The 15,196-nt window shown below is 32.8% G+C and overlaps 1 protein-coding gene and 1 long non-coding RNA gene across 10 annotated transcripts; one reads left to right on the top strand and one right to left on the bottom strand.

Moving 5' to 3' along the window:
• Positions 1-6,129: 6,129 nt before the first annotated feature.
• LOC113735833 (GDSL esterase/lipase 1-like) lies at positions 6,130-15,020 on the bottom strand. The gene is made up of 5 exons (XM_027262814.2): positions 14,653-15,020; positions 14,330-14,454; positions 14,008-14,238; positions 7,304-7,565; positions 6,130-6,442 (listed from the first exon to the last, which is right to left on the bottom strand). Exons 1-5 carry the CDS (start codon positions 14,915-14,917, stop codon positions 6,207-6,209), a joined length of 1,119 nt encoding a protein of 372 aa, XP_027118615.2. The 5' UTR covers positions 14,918-15,020; the 3' UTR covers positions 6,130-6,206.
• Positions 8,456-12,534, top strand: LOC113734987 (uncharacterized). 9 transcript variants are annotated; one of them, XR_003459478.2, is made up of 5 exons: positions 8,456-8,627; positions 8,735-8,782; positions 9,199-9,248; positions 9,488-9,531; positions 12,025-12,534. It is a non-coding gene; the product is annotated as an uncharacterized lncRNA (long non-coding RNA). The 9 variants fall into 9 exon arrangements; XR_011841693.1 differs by adding an exon at positions 9,741-9,786 and having other exon boundaries at positions 8,458-8,627; positions 8,735-9,242; XR_011841689.1 differs by adding an exon at positions 9,741-9,786 and having other exon boundaries at positions 8,458-8,627; positions 8,735-9,248.
• Positions 15,021-15,196: the final 176 nt, after the last annotated feature.

Genomic DNA, 15,196 nt, shown 5'->3' with positions numbered 1-15,196 from the left:
TACCTTTATTTGAATTTATTATTGTTTTGGTTTATGTGAGTTTGTTTTAATTATTGTGAATGATCATGTAAATATAACTACCGATATTGGAATCATGGATCTCGACGTTGCGTTAAGGGATAATTTTCCTCCATCTTTTACAGATAAAAGTACCTCTGCTGATAAAAGGGATAAGAAAAGGTGGAAGAGATCAAATCACATGTTTCTAATGATCATGAGAAAGACTATTCTGAAAGCATTCGGAAGCATAATGTTTGAAATGACAACAACAGTTAAGATGTTCTTTTAGGACATTACAAAGAGGTTTGTCAAGAATAAAAAGGTTGAAATAATTACATTCTTGACAGACCTAATTTCAATGAGATATAGTGGTGCAGGTAATATCAGGGAGTACATTATGAAAATATCTCATCTTGCTTCTAAATTGAGTGCACTTAACCTAACACTCTCTTAGAAATTACTAGTGCATCTAGTCTCGATATACTTTCCTACACAGTTTTGCCAATTTAAGGTGAGTTACAACTGTCAAAAAGAAATTTGGTCTCGAAATGAGCTTATCTCATACTATGTAGAGGAAGAAAAAAGGTTGAAATAAGATAAGACAAAAAGTGCTTATCTGACCTCAACCCACTAATAATAAAGACAAGGAATGCAAAAGGAAGAATGCTAAGAAAGCTACATATGCGACACCACAAAAGAAATAACAAAAGGAATTGGTTGAATCAAGAAAAAATGGTTGTTTCTTCTGTGGAGTTGAAAGGCATAAGAAGAAACATTGCACCAACTATCATGATTAGTGTGCTAAGAAAGGTATTCTTCTTAATTTGCTTTGTTCTAAGGTTGATTTAATTTGAATATCTAGACAAATGAATTCCTAAACCGGAGGATACTTGGACTTGATCTTCCCCCTCATCATGAGATGAGGGAGAATGCCTTGGTCTATAGCCTGCATCCCCAGACATTGTTCGAGCTTGAGGGACTCCAACTTCCATTCACTCATCCAGTATACTTTCTCACCCTCAAAAAACACCACGGCATTCATACAAGTCGGGCAATTCCAGAGGGCAGCTGGAGGCAGTGTCAAAACCTAGTACCAGTCATCGACAACGGGGTTCAAATAGGTTGGAAAAAGAGCTTTGTTTTCCATCCCCGCAATAACAACAACAACTACAACAATCTGCAGTGGCGTCTAGATGAATACACGACAATGAATGATGGGGACTACATTATTGTATGCGGAATCAAGTGCACATTTGTTCCAGCTGCTGAAGATTGATTGGATATTCTTGTCTTGTTTTTGCTTTAAATCCAGTAACTTTCATTTTGTAGTTTTGGAGTTTTCTGTTTAGTACGTTCTGCTTGTCTCCAAGAATCTTAGTGGGGAAAAAGGAGATTTGTTCTACTCTGATGAAATCCTCCCAGCTGTTGGTTTCGTATATATGAACATATTCATTTCTAAAAAAAAAAAAAGAATATCTAGACATATATGGTGGACAGATTTTTATACAACATCTCACATCAATGTATCTATGCATGGTTGCCTAAGTTACCAAAAGCCTAGTAATAGTCAAAGATATATCTATGTGGGTAATGGCAACATAATTTAAATTGAGGCAATAGAAGTTTTTAAATTATTATTAAAAATCGGATATTATTTGAATTTTAATGAAATATTTATTGTACTGTCTTTTCAATAGAATTGAGACAAATTCAATTTTTCTTGTTCATTTGAAAATGAAAAGTTTAGATTATTTCATGATTTAAAATTGGTTGGTTCTAATTCTTTATTATATTATGATAATCTATATTTAATTAATACAATTACTTCATCTAATGAATCCCTACATTTGAATACTAGAGGTGTAAAGAGAAAATTAATAATTGAGAACTTAGTTGCATTATGGCACAAGAGATTAGGTCATATATTCAAATGTAGAATAAAAAGGCTTGTGTCAAATGAAAATCTTGGCCCCTTAAATTTTGCAAAGTTTGATGATTGTATTAATTATATAAAGGGGAAACAAACCAATTAAAGAAAATTTGAAACCAACAGGACTTTAGAAGCCTTAGAACTTATACATATGGACTTTTGTTGGCCATTCCCTACAACTGTTTGGAATTGTCAATAATATTTTATAACGTTCATAAATAATTTTCAAGATATGCTACATGTGTCTCAATTATGAAAAGTCATAGTCACTGGACGTGTTAAAAAATTTTAAACCTGAAATTGAGAACCAACTCAATAAAAAAAAAAAATCAGAAGTGTCAGATCTGATCATAAGGGTGAGTACTATGGCAGATATAACGGTTTAGGTAAACAATGTCCAAGACTGTTTGCTGAATATTTAGAGGAATGCGGCATCATCCCACATTATATTATGTGGGGTTCCCCCATTGTGAATGGTATTGCTGAAAAATGAAATAGGCTACTTAAGGATATTGTGAGGAGTATGGTTTATCATTCTGCTTTGCCACAGTCACTCGAGCGAGAAGTACTTAAAACTGCAACGTATATTCTTAACAGACTTCCAACTAAGATAACTACCAAAATCCCTTATGAGTTTTGGATTAAAAAAATTTTAATTTGAAATATTTACATATTTGGGAATGTCCAAAAGAGGCAAGACTTTATAGGTTAAATCAAAAGCAACTAGAGTTAAGGACGATAAGTTGTTATTTTATTGGATATTTTGAAAGATCCAAGAGTTATAAAGCTTATGATCCCATATCTAATTTAATTTTCAAAACAGAAAATGCTTGATTCTTTGAGGATGTTGAGTTTGGCGAAAAAGATATAATTAGACACCTTGTATTTGAAGAGTAATATATTAATATTCCTATGAGTGCTATTGATTTTGTTTGGAACCCTATTTCTGATCTTGTTCATGATGCAATAGATCAAGATAATGTCGGGGAACCTCCCATTCAATGAATTGTTCCAAAAGAACAAATTTTACCACCTCAAGAACCAATGCCATTAAAAAAATGCAGTAGAGAAAATGAGAAGTACAATGCAGATGATTACATTTCTCGAAGAACACGAGGATGACACTGAAATGATGAAAGATGATCCGATCAACTTCCCTCAAGTTATGAAAAGTTCAAACTCTCAAAAGTGAATCGATACCATGAATAAAAAGATCAAGTTTACAAAAGACAATGATGTCTAGAATCTTGTTCCATTGTCAGAAGGAGCGAAATTTAATGGTTGTAAATGGATATTTATGGTCAAGAAGAATTTGAATGGCAATGTGAAAAGGTACAAAGCTCATCTTGTCGCAAAAGTTAGAAGGCATCGACTATAAAAAGACTTTCTTTTCAATTTCTTCAAATGACTCTTTTAGGACTATAATGATATGAGTGATGTATTTCAATCTTGGGTTACATCAAATAGATATAAAACCAATGTTTTTTAATGGTAACATTAATAAGACAATCTATACGGTGCAGCCAAAAACTTTGTACCAAGAGATTTAAAAAATATGGTTTGCAAACTTAAAAAATCTATTTATGACTTCAAACAAGCATTTCGATAATGGTGTTTTAAGTTTCATCAAGTAATCATCTTATTCGATTTTGAGATGAATTTGGTCGATAAGTGTATATACCATAATTCTGTGGGAGCAAATATATTTTTTAGTATTGTATGTTGATGATATTTTGCTCGTGAGCAATAATATAGACTTATTGCATGAAACCAAAAGATTTTAGTTAAGAATTTTAAGATGAAAGATTTTGGTGACGCGTCTTTTGCGCTAAGCACACAGATACACAGGAATTGCTCTCGAGGTATTTTTGGAATATCATAAAAGAGCCATATTGAAAAGATCCTCAAAAAATATGGCATGCAAAATTGCAAATCAGGTGACACCTTTGTGGTTAAGAGACACAAGTTTAGTTTCAATCAGTGTCATAAGAATGTTTTTGAGGGAAAAGAAATGCAAAAGATTCCGTATGCGTCAACAATAGAGAGTCTAATATATGTTCAGGTCTATACACATCTGAATATTGTATACATTATTGGATGTCGGGTAGATATTTAAACAATTCAAGATTAGACCATTGGAAAGCAACCAAATGGATATTACAGTATTTATAAAAAACAAAAGACTACATGTTCACATATCGGATGTCAAATGAACTCGAAATCATTAGGTATACTAATTCCAATTATATTGGATGTCAAGATAGTATGAAATCAACATCAAACTATATCTACTTATTGGCTAGGGATGTCATATCTTGGAAGAGTGCTAACTAGTCTCTTATAGTCTCTTCTATTATGGTAATAGAGTTCATAACTTACTATGTAGTGTCCAATCATGGAATTTCGATGCAAAATTTTGTTACAAGATTACATGTAATAGATGGTATTGAAAAATCACTCAAATTATTTTGTAACAATAAGTCAGCAGCTCAAAATTCTAATAATAATAGGAGATCAACAAAATCGAAATATATAAACATCAAGTTCCTGACTCTTAAAGAAAAATTCAGAATGAATAGTTGTCTATAGAACATATTGGAACAATCTCCGTAATTGCGAATCCGCTTACGAAAAGATTGAAATCCAAAATATTTTATGAGTACACTACTCATGTCATTAAATGATATTTAGTTTTAATTGGAATTTGTTAGTCTAAATGCCTTTACGGCATTGATTTTTTAGTTATTAATGTTTTAAAGATATTTTTTGCATAATTAAAGTTTTGGTTTATTCACACTCTGATTTTTTTTTTTTTTTTGGTATGGTTTGATCTTACAAGAGTTTAAGGTGGATGGGTCAGTTAGAAAAGCCGCTTTGATCCTATATTGGTGTAACAAAGGCTGCTTTGCAATGCATTGATCCTATGTTATTGAATTGGTTGTAGATACATTTTGATAATGACAGCAAAATTGAATTCATACGGTTATTTTGTAAAACATAATTATAAAATTACACATATAGTCCAAATAAGAGATTGTTGGATCTTTAATCCAACATTGAATTTATATGTAAATAATTATACATTATAAACTATTAATAAGATTAAATTCAATTAAAGTGATCAATTGTAATTTGGATTTTAATGTATCTAATAGGATATGAGTTTTTAATGTGTAGAGATTTAAGGGTAATTTGTATTTTTATGATGCGTTGAAATAGAAATATCAAAAGATAATAGGGAAATTATTTATAAGTAGAATTATGGTCTCCATATCACGTGTATTCTTTTGTAATATCACATAATAGTTCTTCCTCGATATTCTATCGTCAAAAAAAATATCAAAAAGAAACTAAAACACTTTCTCAAAGGATTATATGTTGAACTGGAAGGTCATTCCAAAATCCAAGGATTCAAGTAACAATCAGTCACTATAAATCCAAATACATCCTCAAGATTTTGATGTTAATTTATTTTTGGGTAAAAAACGAAAAAAGCCCCCTGTGGTAAATCTAATATACAGAAAAGCCCCCCATGGTTTCAAAATATATAATACGACCCGTCATGCTTTGAACTAAATTGTAAAGGTGTCGGAATCAGTTAAACTTAACGGAAATGGACAAAATGACCAAAATGCCCTGATATAATTAAGTAAAAGACAGCTCAAAAAATCATTTGTTTTATTCTCTAAATAGAGAGAATTGAGGGTTAAGGGGTAGAATAGGTATATTTGATAAAAATTAGGTATAAAAATTTTTTTTTGGTTCCAATAAGTCATTTCCGTTAAATTTAATGGATTCCATCACCTTTACAATTTAGTTCAAAGCATGAGGTGTCGTGTTGTATATTTTGAAACTATAGGGCGCTTTTCTATGTATTAGACTTACTACGGGGTTTTTTTTTATCCTTTATTTTTTAGTAATCACCATTAAGTATTCTGGACTTAATAGGACTTAATTTTAATCAACCATTAACACTATTGCCCAAGAATTAGTGGTGAAACAATAGGGTCTATGATTTGCTTTGGTGCATTCATTAGAGTAACTGGATTCCCTTTCTTTCGTCAGCCGGTTAATTTGAATATTTAGTATAAAAACTACCCTGGTTGACTGTAGAACAAACACCGTAATATTATACTGCTCCATTGTTGAAATTGTAACTTTTTGTTATTAAAATTATTATTCTAATACATGACCAAATATATATATATATATATAAGAAGAAAATCTGGAGTAATGAACATCAAATTTACACAACTTACAAAGTCCTCACCAGAAATTAAAGCAGAAACAGCGACTGGAGATTGTAAGGCCCTGTTATGTTGGGAGGCCCTCCCCACATCGCCTCCGCAGACTGCAAGTTGGCCGCTTCAGTCCGATGAATAGCATCGAAAAATAAATAATCTTTGGGATTATCACATAGCTCGTATTCTTTCATTCCTCTCTTTCCTCCGCAGCTAAAATATCCTCGGAATGGGCCGCTACCACAGCATGCACTCTTCACTTCCTTAAAACCTTTTTTAAGTAACCAACGAATAAAATGTTACTCTACTACCTTTGCTAATTGTCAGCAGTATTATACTACTATTTTAAAGAAGATCTAGTCCTATAATAAGAGAAAATAATGATATTAGAAGTAGCAATTTAGGAATTGGAGATTTGAGGATCTAGCTCCTCTTCCGTTCCCCCCCCCCCCTTCATTTCTCACAATACAGATTTGGATGTAAGACATCTGTGTCTGTGTCTGTTCGACTTCTCTTCCAGTTACTCTCTTCTCCACTTTTCACATTACACATTTGGATTTCACTGACTAATGAAATATGTGTCATGCATCCAATTTCTATTGTGGTAAATGAAGAGGAGAGTAATTGGAAGAGGAGTCGAATCTTGATTCTGGATAGAGAAGCATGGTTTCATTTTTGGGATTGAAAAAAATGATTAGTTAAACTCACAATGGTTAAATAATTAATTATCTCCAAAACATACGGTATTTTTTAAGAGTACGAACATGAAGATAATTTATACTTTAATACATAGGCTCCGTTTGGATTAGCTCCTTTTAGGGGTGTTTTGAAAAAATTTTACTGTAACAGTGTATATGAAAAATTTTTATTATAAAAATTTTTTGAAATATTTGATATATTATATGGATGAGATATTTTTTGAATTATTGTATATTACTGTAGTATTGTATTTGAAAAACTTGTTTTTTGAAAAAAGGCCAATCTTTATATTTTAAAGACATTTATTTATTATCATTTTTTAATTAGAAATAGAGATGCCACTAATTCTGAAGACATTTCTCTGCTTCTAATATGAAAGATTGTAGTACTTGAGAATTTTCCCCATCATTCGTGAAAGTGTTCGAGAACATACCGAATTTGGAAGGATTTTGAATTGTCGCGATGGAAGCTGTGAAGACGTCAAAATACGAGTACTTAAAATCTTTGAGCCGTTTTTGGAGCAACTGGAGTTTTTGGGAAAGCAATACGTTGTGTAATTTAGCCAAAGCTGTGACCTGTTCCACGCACTCTCCATTTCCTCCAGCGGCCACATTGGCTGCTCTAAGCCTTGGCAAACAACCTAAGGGACCCAAATTTAAAATCCCGAATTTTCTTCCACCTTCCCTGTGAATTTTCTGTCAGTCAATTAACAATGGGATTAGATACATGGATATTAAACACACCATGCCAAAAGGCAACATATAGGGAAGGGGCGAGAAGGGGAAAAAAAAAGTAGAAAGGGGGACCACAAATTGTATTTACTTCATTTCGGGTAGATTAGTAATTTTATATTTTGTTACACTATTTCTTAGCTTAGTTACGCCACATTTGAACTTTTATTATACCATTTTCAACCCAATTACATCAAAGGGTAAATTTGTCGAAAATGAAACTTGTGAAACCCCATCCACATATTTGAGATGTTTTGTGATAATCAAACTGGTACTTCAATGCGAGAAACATAAACACTTAACCATTGGTACAAGGAAGTTTCAATTATGGTACTAAAAAGTTTAGGTAGTTTCAGTTTCAATCGTTACCATAGGTTGGAATAGGCCCTCGACTAGGGATGGCAATGGGGGCCGGTTCCCGCGCGGGGGGCTAATGGGGAGGGGGTTGGGGCGGGGGCGAGGGGAATTTCCCCCCCCCTTAGAAACGGGGCAGGGGGCGGGGGAGTGTACCCCCGCCCCGCCACCCGCTTTAAAAAAATAAATATATAAAATATATATGTGTATATAATTATATATATAATATATAATTTAATTAGTTACAAACTTATGATAATGATATTATTAGTTATATGTATTATATAATGTATGTTAGTATGTATATAATATAATTGATATTATTAATTATACTAATTAACATATATAGTAAATGTGTGAATGCCAATCCCTCCAATTGAACCCAATTGCTGATGTGGCACGCTGTGATTGGCCAATTGATGGTAGTCCTCCGTTGATTGAGCTGATGAATTGAATTGAGGACAAAATCGAGATTTCACCTCATCATTCAATAGATAGGGTTTCTGAAGCTGCTGCCGAGAGTCTCTTCTGCGCCTCCCTATCTAATCCTCCTCCTCGATTTCTTTCTTTTTTTCTTCTCTCTCATTTTCACTTCTTTTCTTTCCTTGATTCGCTGCTGTCCAGATCTTCCTCTTCGTGGCTCTCCAGCTCCATTAATCTCCATTGATCAAGGTGATAACAATGAATGGGCCTTCCTATCTAATCCTTCTTCTTGGTTTCTTTCTCCTTTTCTTCTCTCATTTTTACTTCTTTTCTTTCCTTGATTCGCTGTTGTCCAGATCTGCCTCTCCGTGGCTCTCCAGCTCCATTACTCTCCGTTGATCAAGGTGTAACAATGAATGGGAAGCAAACATTTATTTTACTTTAGGCTACTTAGTCATAATCTTTTTTTCATATTACTTAGCCATATTAAAAATCTTTTTTCCCCTTTTCGTTTTGTCCGCGCATGATTCCTCGAACCCATCTGCTGTAATATTCGTCCCAAAGATATCTTCTTTACACCCCAATTTTAATATGGATGGTCTGTATCAAAATTAGGGATGCCCAAATATTAGAAATTCGCTAGCTTTTGCTCCAGTCTTGGGATTCAAATCTTGCATTCTTTTTTTCACAACTTTCTACTGTTCGATGTTTCCTGTTTCGTTTCATGGAGTTATCTTTTTAATACAAGAGAGAAAAATTATGATTACTTTAGGTTACTCAATCAGTCAATCATTGTTTTTCTTTCTTTTTTTTTGGGCAGATTGGAAGGCAACAGTTGTTCGTCTCATATTTTATGAGAAAAAGGTAGAGGTGAGCTTTTTTTTCCTACAGATTAATTCGTGATCATTTGTTTCTATCTTGGAGAGTCGGCTATTTTCTCCTTCCATCTTTAAGATCTGACAAATACATTTTTTATTATTGATTTTTTTCCTATACACTATTATCTTTATTGTTGTGTGATTATTCTCTTCTTGTGCGAACATCTATATGGTTATTCTACTAGCTGTTTTTTTCTCACTTGTTATTGATATGTGCCTTTTTCTTTTTAGAAAATTTTTAGTGCTTCTTCTCTCCCGCATTCTCGTTCCTCATGGTGAGTTTTCTAATTTTTGCATCCGTACTTACTTTTATTTTTTTTCCTGAGCTCTATTTTAAGTTTTTTATTATTGTTATAAGTGTTGTTGCTGTTTATATTTGGAGGATTTGTTTTGTCCACTTTTTTAATTTGCAATTATGGTTTCTAAATTTTTTCTCTATATATAAGTAGCAAAAAGTAGTTCCTACCTTTATATTTGATTTTAGGTTTTCATCTTCAAGGTCAAAGAACTCAGTAAACGTGGCAAAAAAGGTTATTACCTTTTTGTTTGATTTCATGTTTTTATCTTCAAGGTTAAAAGAACTCATGCAAATATAATGGATTTTAATGTCTTAATATATGTTTTCCTTGCTGAAAAGTTTTTTATGATTTTTTCAAAATTTCCCCTCGACTTATTTCCTAATCATTCACTTCAAGTAGCACAGCATACTGGATCTTATATTTGCAAAGTACCAAAACAAATAGGTAGCGTTTGTATAAATCTCCATTTTTGAATTTGTGAAATAGAAGAAAAGAAAACGTGGTCTTCTTATTTCTTGTACTTGCTGTGTGTTTTGAAGTTCAATTGAAACTCATGTGCTTGGAAAACTTTAGAAATTAACATTTTCATTTTATTTTAAATATTGTTGGGGTTGTCAAATTGAATTAATTGAAGAATCTTTAAATATGACACATATGCTCTTATTTTCCAAATGCTTAAAAATTGCACTTTTTGATTGAGTTTTTACTAAACAGGGACAAAAGTAGGATTTTACCTTGAAAAAATGCATATGCAATTAGAATGTATGAACAAAATTAGTTTAGTGGTTCATATATGCCTCAGCAAAAGTGTACTGAAAAAAGAGTTTGATCTCAAATGAAGGGTCCGGACTTTCTCACCCACTGGTAATTGGTTAAGCAATGGAAGTATGCAAGTGACCAGCAAATTTAGTACTCAATGAATCGGTTATTACTTTATTTTTGGAGTTAAGATTTTTTGTTACAATCTGTTTCCATCCAAGAGGTTTGCTAATGTGTTGCTTGCTTAACTAGACTTCATCCTCTATATAACATTTTCTTGCCTTGAATCATAAAAGAAATGATAGCCGTATTTTGTTTGGAAAGTGCTCTGCTTTCAATGCTCTATGCTTTTAATTCATGACCCTAAATTGCCTCTTACCACTTCTAAAAATTTTAACATGAAAATCTCATTTATAATTGCATCCATGGCAAGCTTTCGGCTGCCATGTTATCAATTCTTATTCCGTTGATCCCTATGTCATTGGTTTGATAGACTACTATTATTTTAAACATACTTTTTGACATCACCATACTTTTTAATAACTTGGACTAGCATGGAAATAATTACTAGGTAATTCAGTTTTGGGTGTTTTAAATCTGTATTTGCTAAACATGATGTTCCCTGTAACATTTTAGTATGATTAAGTTTGGAAAGTCTGGATTTGATAGCCAGTTTGTTGTACTTTGTGAAATTGGATTCAACTGAGAAAGAAGCCTAAACAGGTTAACGGACAACAATTAAAGTTCGAATTGCCAATTGAAAGATTCATTGAGTGAATGTTAAACAGATTTTCAATCTACCAAGTTTTTCTACGAGAAAGAACTTAATGGAAGGAAATGTTACTTTTGAAGTAGATTTGCTAAACTCTCTTGTAAATTACAATAGGATGCATAATCCATGCCAAATATGGCATCTAGATGTTCCAGTAGAAGAAGACCCCTCTACTTTGAGAGAAAATGGTATAGACTTCTTTGCAGAATCTTAGAATACAATTATTATTTCTTCCACTTTTGTTTTTAGGCTGAGGCATATATGCCATATTTGCCGCATCTTCTATCTAGGTATCTTTTGTTTTGTAGCTACTGCATTTCAATTGTGTTGTTGCAGTTTGCAAGAATTATTATGGTCCTCTTGATTCTCATTGGGCAAGATCCAAGTAATGAACTGTGCCACGAATCCTTGGAAATTACTTCTTATGTATGATTTGTTTATAGCCTTTCCAATTACCAATAACTTCAATTCTTCGACACTGCTTGGATTAAAAACAAAAATAGGTTAGCTTGAGATATGAAACATTTCAGATTTCGTCATTGTTAGATAAATTTTATAGGCAAACATGATTGGTCTTTTTTTTTTGTTTTATTTATGAGCAATAATTTGATTTGGACAGCAAATCAGAAAGTGTAAGCGCCCATATTTGAAACTATTCATTTTTGTTTCGTGTTAGGTAATGGATGATATTTTTGCACTATATTTAACCCACAAATGCAGTCTAATATAGGTTGTCCTGCTAGGTTCAGCTCTTGATTCACACATCCAATATGATTTTATCAATATGGACTGTGCTTATTTATTTATTTTTTCCTTCTTCCTTTTGGGTTTTGGTTGCCATAATTATCGACACTATGTATCTTTTGTTGTTTTTGTTGGAATCCTCTATTCGTAGGCTAGAAACATGCACAAAACTAAACTTCTTCGAAATGCTACAGCCTTAAGAAATCCAGGATTGGCAGGAGCAAAAGAACTCAGTAGAGACTCCTCTGGTTGTTGGATGGAAGGCTATAGTAGAAACAGTGCAAACTTGGGAATTGCTATCAATATTTTGGCTGAACTATGGGGTTTTAGAGACGGAATTATGCTTGCTTTGGAGTTAAATATTCAATTCCTAGATATTGAAGTTGACTGCCTTGACATCATATCTCTAATGAAATCAAATACTTTCAGTAATCATAATAATCATTGTTTGCAATATAATTGTTGATTACAGAGTCCTATTGCGGTTGCAATAGGAAGTGAATAGATGTGTAGATGGGCTAGCTAGATTGGGAGGCAAGATGGAATGGCATTTTGTAATTTTGGATTCCTATCCTCATGAACTACCTTTTGCTTTAGATAAAGATTTGAGGGGAAATTTTTTTCCTCGTAATACTTGTTTGGCTTGTACTTGGTGTTTTATTTAATCTATTTGTACCCAAAAAACAGGAAAATGTTCCAGAGCATTTTTTTCCTTCTCCTATGTGACTTGACCAAAACTAACCGTTATAGAAGACATCCGGTCTTTAAAATTTCGATGGATGAGTATAGTCCAGAAAGTACTACCAAGTACCAACCAATCGAGACAACAAACTTTGTTCCCCCCACCGCCAAGTGTAGCTGCTACAGTACTTTATTTGGATTGATACAATATACTATTGCACAAGTTACTTCTCCATGAATGATGAGTTTGACAAACATATATAAAGCCAATCTTGGCTATTTATACTTATTATGTAAACTTGTAGGGTATCAATTTTTCTATTCAATCCTAATGGACATGCGTTAATATGCCTAATTTACAGTAAATTTACCATATAAATCTACACACGCTTACATTTAATGTACTCGATATATTTAGATGATTTTCTAAATTAATAATCGTGACACTTGAATTCCCTCTTAACAAGTATTAACCAGGCTCTTAACATACAAAATAACTGAAAAACATATTCACTTATAGCCAATTAAACCAAAATAACCAAAATTGATACCCTACAGAAGCAAGGAGCATCTTAGTGATCTTAGTAGTCTAATCATGATATTGTCTTGCATTTTCTTAACAAATATTCATATTCACTACTAAATAAGACTACAAAAACAGAACGGCAAAGCTTTTGGTGCATATTTGTGTAACTTTTCATACTTAATATAAGAATTTGAATCACTGGGCATTTTTGGGCAACCGTGAAAATTACACCGCGCATCGCGCGGTGTTATCCTCCTAGTAATTATATATGTGTACTAATACAAATTATTAATTGGTTATACTAAATTTACTAATACATTCCTAATTACACTTAATACAATAACAATTTTTTCTTAAAAAAAACACAAGCACAATAATGAATTAGTGATTGTATTTGTGTCAAAAGTGAAAACTTGACTACTTTAGTTATATTTATTTCATCATATTGGATTGTATTCAAATAATTTTTGTTTGATTGTTTTTATAAGTTTCAATTGTAAAATTACAATGAATAATAATTTGATGATGTGTTGATATTTGAATACTTGATTATTTGTTAAAATTTAACTATAATAAAATTATATAACAAATTTTTATTAGCCCTGCGGGAGAAGTGGGGCGGGGCAGGGACGGGACGGGGGGAGCGGGAGACATGGGATGGGGCGGGGGTGGGGGGAATTTGTAGGCATTCCCCACCCCATTGCCATCCCTACCCTCGACCACTTCTGATCCGTTTTTAGAGGAAATGGTACTATCAACTAAGCCAATATGTGTTGGCTAAGGAAATTCCAATATTAGCAATAAAGAGTTAACAAAGTTGAAAGAGAAAATAGTCGAGTAGGTTTAGATCTAGTGATTAAGGTTGAAATTTTGTAATTTAGAGATTCTGAATTCTTAAACCTCACATTTTCCCTACTAATTTTTTTTTTTTAAAAAAAAGGTTGAAAAAGAAAGAAAATCGGAATATTACCTGAACCACCGATGTAATGTTGCCAACCACCATTGCTACATAATCTTGTGGTGCATACAACTTAAATATACTGGAATTATTAGTCAACGGGCTCAAGTAATCATTACTACCAATGCCAAACAAGTATACAGCATTTTTCACCACTCGTCTTGCGGTTCTTTTACCTATATTCAACCTCAAATGTTTCTTAGCTTTCCTAAAGTTCTTGAATTGCATTTTAAGGTCGATCACCTGAAAAATGACATGAAAAACTGACCTATTAGCAATTAGATGTGACTAAAATATTGGAATTAATTGCTCATAATCACAAGTTAATACGTACCAATCCGGTATTAGTTTCAGCAAGAGCACCAGCACCGGCAGATGCAAAGTTCACGCCATTAGTCAAGAATTCATGATATCCAGTTTGCAGGTATGGTGGAATTAGAGATAATTTTGCAAATTCAGCTGCAAAAAAGTCACTACTAGCTTTAAATATATTTTAAAGATTAATCTTTTAAACACCGTCATTATAAAAGTTTTTTCTTTAAGCACTAACAGATATATATGCATAACGTATCAAGTATCAAATGCTCTATCTGCACAGGCTTTAGCACGTAAGATTAATTTGTAAACATATAGATTTTTGCAAGAAAGCGCTCTTACCTATAAAATCAGGGATAATGCGGCCATCAGTGAACCTCCCGGTTGGGAGCTTAAAAAATGTTTCTCCATAAGGCGGAAAATTTGCCTGGAAAGTAGTGGTTGTCTTAATGAAGTCATTGTTTCCAGGATCAAAAAGTGAATCACCAAAGACAAAGAGGGCAACAGGGGCTTTAGGATAAAGGCCAGGAAGGCAATTAGAGGGGATTGTAAGACTTGCGAGGAAGAATAATGCTACAAAGTGAAGTTGGATGTACGAATTTGCCATGTTTTATCACACTTGTATCTATTTTCTTTGGCGATCTTGATGCCCAGTGTCAATTATATATGTCTTCATGTGTAAGTCAATACATAGATTAGGCAAATTGCTCAATAGTTTTTGTAGTGCCGGTTGGATTGGAATCTTATATTGGACCTGGCTACTAGGAGAAATTGAACAACCATCTGCATAATTGCTGGCAAGTACAATAGAAAATTTAGAAATGTTATAGATTGCTGAGATTATATTAGTAATTAACTAGGTGAATAATCAACGTTAAGCATTGAA

This window comes from Coffea arabica, chromosome 3c, assembly GCF_036785885.1.
Source record: "Coffea arabica cultivar ET-39 chromosome 3c, Coffea Arabica ET-39 HiFi, whole genome shotgun sequence".
NCBI classification, from domain to species: Eukaryota; Viridiplantae; Streptophyta; class Magnoliopsida; order Gentianales; family Rubiaceae; genus Coffea; species Coffea arabica.
This window is presented reverse-complemented; position numbering and strand designations above follow the sequence as displayed.